The 5,913-nt window shown below is 43.6% G+C and overlaps 1 protein-coding gene across 6 annotated transcripts in view; it reads left to right on the top strand.

The window, feature by feature from the left end:
* TKFC (triokinase and FMN cyclase) overlaps positions 1 to 5,913 on the top strand; it is a 160,780-nt gene that overhangs the window by 398 nt on the left and 154,469 nt on the right. For 2 of the 6 annotated variants that reach the window (XR_014524844.1, XM_083498109.1), the window contains exons 1-9: positions 123 to 347; positions 2,707 to 2,896; positions 3,178 to 3,288; positions 3,368 to 3,549; positions 3,880 to 3,958; positions 4,740 to 4,829; positions 5,223 to 5,257; positions 5,329 to 5,413; positions 5,750 to 5,839. Coding sequence is in view for 5 of the 6 variants with exons in the window: in XM_083498109.1 (XP_083354235.1) it covers positions 342 to 347; positions 2,707 to 2,896; positions 3,178 to 3,288; positions 3,368 to 3,549; positions 3,880 to 3,958; positions 4,740 to 4,829; positions 5,223 to 5,257; positions 5,329 to 5,413; positions 5,750 to 5,839 (868 nt within the window). In the remaining variant the exon portion in view is untranslated. Of the gene's footprint in view, positions 1 to 122; positions 348 to 1,637; positions 1,769 to 2,706; positions 2,897 to 3,177; positions 3,289 to 3,367; positions 3,550 to 3,879; positions 3,959 to 4,739; positions 4,830 to 5,222; positions 5,258 to 5,328; positions 5,414 to 5,749; positions 5,840 to 5,913 lie in introns of those variants that run through there. The other 4 variants (XM_083498111.1, XM_083498110.1, XM_083498108.1 and 1 more) reach the window with 4 other exon arrangements.

Raw genomic sequence — 5,913 nt, 5'->3', positions numbered from 1 at the left:
TGGCCCTGCGCGCTACCGCCAACTGCCGGAGCTCGCGCTGCCGTCGGCCAATCGGCTTCTTCCCCTCTGCCTCCTGTCAGGCAGGGCGCGCGTGGCCGATGCTGTGAGCCAGGCGGAGTTTGGATTGCAGGGCGAAGTCTCTCTCGCCTTCGAAAAGGGAGGCGCGTAAAGGCAGTAGTGACAGGACACACGGGAGTCAGAAGCGACTTCGCCTCTCGCCCCTGAGCAGCCGCTGTCTCTCTCCCTCAGGAGCAGGAGGTGTCCCTCCTCGCCTCGGCCGCAGGCTTTCGGAGCATCCTGCTGAGCTTGGTAGCCCGGAGTCGCAGCTCCAGAGGGGCAGCATGCAGGTGAGACCCAGAAACGTCTGGTCTCCGTGAAGCTGAGGGAAGGGATGTTATTGCATTTCTGTCCAATTCCTCTTAAAACCCCTGTGAGGTAGGCGCTAGCCTGAGCGTGGCCCCAATTGACCCATGAGGCCCATGGCTGAGTTTGGGACTTGGGCTAGAAAACTTTCAGCTCTGCTGCCCTTGCACTGCTTCTGCCTCAGTCAAAGCAGATAATTGGTTTTGGTCAGCTGCGGTTGTGCGATCACTGGAAAGCAAGGGAGAGAGTCCCTTCCATTAAGTCTCTGAAGCCCTGCGGATTGAGGGAAAGCATCCGAAACAGGGTAACTTGTGACTTGGGAGTCAAACTTAAGTCTCTTTGTATCGGTCCCTTGCAATCATTATATTCTGCCTTTGTGTTCACTCAGGAATATTCAGGACAGCTTAGGATACAAAGAAATAATAAAGCAAGTATATACAGTGTTAGAAGCCCAGTCAAATGACTATGAAGCCAATGGAGCTAACAAAAGAGAGGTGTCGGAATGCTTGGGGTGGGGACCTGAAGGTTTGCAAAAGTAGAAAATATATTGGGGCGGTGGAAAACTGAACAACTCAATAAGGATGGAGGGACTGAGCATGTGATTAGTGGCCACAGAATGGGGGGAGACAGAAAAACAGACGGGGAGATTGAATATCCTGAAAGAAGGCATAGCTGGCTGAAACTCTGAAAAGGGATATTCTACACTGCAACATTTTGTGGCAGCTCCCACTTGTATAGCTCTGAAGGGCACACTGGCTAATAATTATCAATTAATAATGCAGTCAGAAGACTCAGCAGATAATTAAATGCACGGAAGCAGAAAATCAGGACCAGAGTCCAAACCAGGCTACTACCCATGCCAAATGTTTGCTTAAAGTTTAACAACAGGAGTTTGACCTGATGCCTAAAAGTGAGCATGGAGGGAGCCAGACACATCTCCCTGGGCAGCAAATTGTCAATTCCTCATTTTCTTTTGGTGGGTTATGTCTCAGCTGTGACCATTTGAACCTTTTTGCATTACCTGGATGTGACTTTGGGGGCCCATAGTATATATGATTTCAGAAGATTAAATCTAAGACCCAGGAGTTACAGGGAAATATCTACTTCTACAGGGTCTATTACATAAAAATGCTGTGGAGACTTCATAAAGAAACCCTTTCACCTTCCTTCTGGCCTTAGAAGTGGCTACCAGATATTGTGCTAGAATGAGCCAGCTGCACAAACATGAAGCAACACTAGGAAAGCTGCACACATGGTTTTGTTCTTCTTTCTAGCCCCAAGCTAAAAGAAAAACCAAAAAAGCAAGTGCAGCATCTATAACATTCTGAAGACTGGACGTGGATATTTCTCAACCATTAAGAGTCTGCAACTCTTTAGGACTAGGAGGGAATATGAGAAGTGTCAGGTGATGTTGTCACAGACTAATACTGTTGCAGCTGCATGACCAGCTCTTGATGACCTGGAATTAGTTATTTGTTCCTACAGGTGACCAAATGACTACTAAATTACAATACTGTTGAATGACTAACATACTGTTACCTACTTCGCCTTCATGTTCTAAAGATCTCCAAAGCACAGTAACTGGTGTGTCTGCCTCTGTTCTGTGGAAGAGAATTCCTGTCAGGCTATGACAGACACCTGCTATCTGCATGTTTGGCTGTCTAATTAGTATTGTTTTTAAATTTATCTGTTACATTCTGTGTTTTTAGCTGTTTTTGTTGCATTTGTACACCTGGTGACGTTTGTGGAAGTCAATGTAATAATAATAATGCTATAGGATGAAGCAGGCTGGAAGACTCAAAAAGTTAAATGGAAAATATATTGGGTACAACTTTAGACAAAGAGTGGACGTGTCAAAATTATGCTTTCATTGTTACATAAAACTCAGTTTTGATTCACAGCTGCTGCTCTTTCTGCTAATGTGGAGGAACAGTTTTTTCGTGGATGGCTAACAAATTCTACCAATGTAATGGTTGTCTGTGGCATGACAGAAAGCATGGAAGGTGAATGACCCAATCTTCATATTTTTTGAAAGCAATATCAGGTGGTATTGCAAATACTAATGGATGGGTGTGCTAGTTACTTTTGTGTTCTGCCTTTTCACTCTGCTGTTCAGAGGTGTTTGACATGGGAAATGCATGGGCTCAAGCATTATACACAGCTTGCATGTGTCTCTTGCAATAATTCTTTTTTCAGATATTACAACAAAATCATGAATCACTGGTACAATTGCTTATAAGCACTTGTAGTATCTGAAGCTGGTTGGACAATCATGAACTAGAAACTACCTCCATGTGGAAGGCTGTGCGTATGAGAAACTTTTGTGATGTTTTCCTATTCTAGGGTTCAAAGAAGCTAGTGAACACAATTCTGGGTTGTGCAGACGATGCATTGGCTGGAACAGTGGCTTGTAATCCTCATCTCCAGATCCTGCATGGACACAGAGTGGCATTACGTGCTGACTTGGAGAATCTGCGAGGCAAAGTGGCACTTATTTCTGGAGGTGGTTCAGGACATGAGCCTGCACATGCAGGTTAGTGGGATCAAAGTTATGGGAGCTTTGAGTCTGGGGGAAAGGGTTTCAATCTGGTTTCCCTCACTTCACTTAACACTGGCATTTCATGAATACAAAGAGAAGAGGACATCCTGTGATCCCATATTTCTGGACATCATGAACTGAAAACTTTTGTGCCACAGTTCTGGCAGCTGTACGATTCAGTTATTGGAGTTAAGATAAACAGCCACAGAACTAGAGTGTGAGCAAGATGCTCCCAAAGCAGATGCAATACCGCCTTGCCTGTCTTCTTTCCTCAGGGTACATCGGGAAGGGAATGCTCACTGGAGTGGTAGCTGGTCCGGTATTCACTTCACCTGCAGTGGGCAGCATTTTAGCAGCAATTCGGGCTGTGAGGCAAGCTGGTGCAGGTATGGCATCATTTTTGGTAGATGAACATCTCTCTTGAGGGAGGAATATCACAGAATTCAAACCATCTCTCTTCTGTAGTTGGGACACTGCTAATAGTGAAGAACTATACTGGGGACCGTCTGAACTTTGGGCTGGCATTGGAACAAGCACGGGCAGAAGGGGCTTCTGTGGAGATGGTGGTTATTGGTGACGACTGTGCCTTTACCAAACAGAAGAAGGCTGGCAGGAGAGGTCTATGTGGCACAGTGTTAATACACAAGGTAGGAATCATCCATCCCCAAATTCAGAACCAACATTGTCATTGACTTAGGACCCCACTGTACAGTAGTATTACCAAAGTGCAAATAATGCTTTGAGGCCTAAGAATGTTGTAGAGTGTGAGGTGCCCATAGGCATTCCTCCCTGCATATTGTGCCTGAACTCCTAGCCACATAAAAGCATGATTCTTCACACAGCCATTCTTCTCCGTTAGTCCTGACACACCTGGCTTTGTCCCTGTAGTATGAAGTGAAGGAATGTATGCTAATCTGCTGTGATCCTTTTGTTGAGAAATCAAAGCAACATTTTTCCTTACAGTTGTTTATGTTTAGGTAGCTGGGGCTCTGTCTGAGGCAGGTTGTGGTCTGAGTGCAATTGCTCGCAAGGTTACTGCTGTTGCACACTCAATGGGTAAGTGTTTAAGTAGCTCTCTTTGGGAGGTAAGCATCTGGCCAAAGGCTACATTATTCTTTGACACCTGGCAAATCAAGCAGTCTAGCAAGGTCATGCTGGCTAAATTTATTATGCTGTCTTTTATAGGGTTTATGGTTTTGACATGCAGTGAATGTAGTGAAGATTTAAAATTAATGATCCCTGAAAGAAAGAGAACCCCAATTGTGTGGCTGACCCTTTGTGGTTAATGTATAAGATTTGGACTCAGCATTCACCATCGCCTAGTTTAACCTCCCACACAGGATTGTTGTGAGGATTAAATGGGGAGAACCATATACACCACCTTCAGGTCACTGGAGGAAAAGGTGAGGTATAAGAACTTGAGAAGAGCACTGATGAGTCAGATCGAAGACTTATCTGTCCAGCTATGTGGTCCCTAAGTTCCCAACCAGATGCCTTTGGGAATTCCATAAGCAGAACAGAGGTGCAATAAGACACTGCCACTCATGATCTCTAATAACTGGTATTCAGAAACATGCTGCCTCTGATAATGCAGGTAAAATAGCTAGCCATTGATAGCTTGATATAAGTTTAATTAATATGAACAAATAATGTTTCTGTAATTAGCTGGTGATCCTCAAGACTGCACCTTTCAATCCAAAACTACATTGCAATATTGTAGTATCATTTAGAGTTGTGCATTGTAACCGGGGGCATAAGCAGAACATACACTTTTGTCTATTTTCTTGTACTGATGCTGAAACATCTGTATGGAAGGTGGCATTTTATTTTTGCACAGGGACCCTTGGAGTTAGTCTAACCCCCTGCAGTGTTCCTGGATCTAGACCTACCTTCCAGCTTGCTCATGATGAACTTGAGCTAGGCTTAGGTGAGGAATGCGTTTCCATCTACTTCTTTAGAATGTCCTCATGAGCATTGTCTCTTTGGGACTGCATGCCGTTTGTTTTGGGACTCTGTCCATGCTCTGAATTTTTAGTTGTGACCAGTTCCATTCCATCATTACAGGCATAGGGGTCAGTCTGAGGTGCTATCACCTATGATGCATGGGTATCCGTTATCAGTCAGATACTAACAGGGCACAGATATGTTCTTTTACTATTTTTCTTTTGTGTGTAGTTTAAGTTCAATGGCTATATATCACTGACTAGCATGATTAGGATTTCATCAATTAGTGCCCTTAAACTCAGTCATCTTCTATTTAGAAAGAAGATAGTCATGGCAGGTGCCATAACTGATATCTGATATCTTGCTCTCTCTGTAGGAATCCATGGTGAAGCAGGTGTGCGCAGGATGAAGGTAAGTAGCCTGTCACCTTTTTGCTAATGAAGAAGTACAACCCTGCCCCCTTACACATGTCCTCTTCACAGATAACATCAGCAGATCAGGTTGTCAAAATAATGCTGGATCACATGACCAGTCACTCCAACGCTTCACGTGTGCGACTCAAGTCTGGTGAGTAACAATTTTGAGGCTGGCCTATATATTATTCCTTCTACTCTGAGGAATCTGGGAATATTTTTTTCTGTGGCTATTTTTCTATAGCTGAACTGTAATATATATACAGTACAATATATACAAAAATGCTTGTAAAATCACGTCATGTAGTGAGTTTCTATTACAATTGCTGGAATGGAGATTTACTGTGTGATTGGTCAGTCATTGATCAGTAGATCCAGATGTTAGCCCAGATGGGGAGAAATAGCCATGCAGAAGCTTTTTACATCACCTTTTGCATATTAAGTATAGTGTGCAGATTAGTCTTCAATCTTACTTTGTTTTGGCTTTCAGGTGCTTCTGTAGTCTTGATGGTGAACAATTTGGGTGGGTTATCCTACCTTGAATTAAGTGTAGTGGCTGGGTCTGCTGTGCGTTGTCTTGGTAAGTTTCCCTTGTTAGAATATTGGTTGAGATTGTCTAATTCTGCATTGTGTAAAATTAAAAACTATGTAAAA

The sequence above is a fragment of the Podarcis liolepis genome (assembly GCF_965112155.1).
Source record: "Podarcis liolepis genome assembly, chromosome: 1".
NCBI classification, from domain to species: Eukaryota; Metazoa; Chordata; class Lepidosauria; order Squamata; family Lacertidae; genus Podarcis; species Podarcis liolepis.
This window is presented reverse-complemented; position numbering and strand designations above follow the sequence as displayed.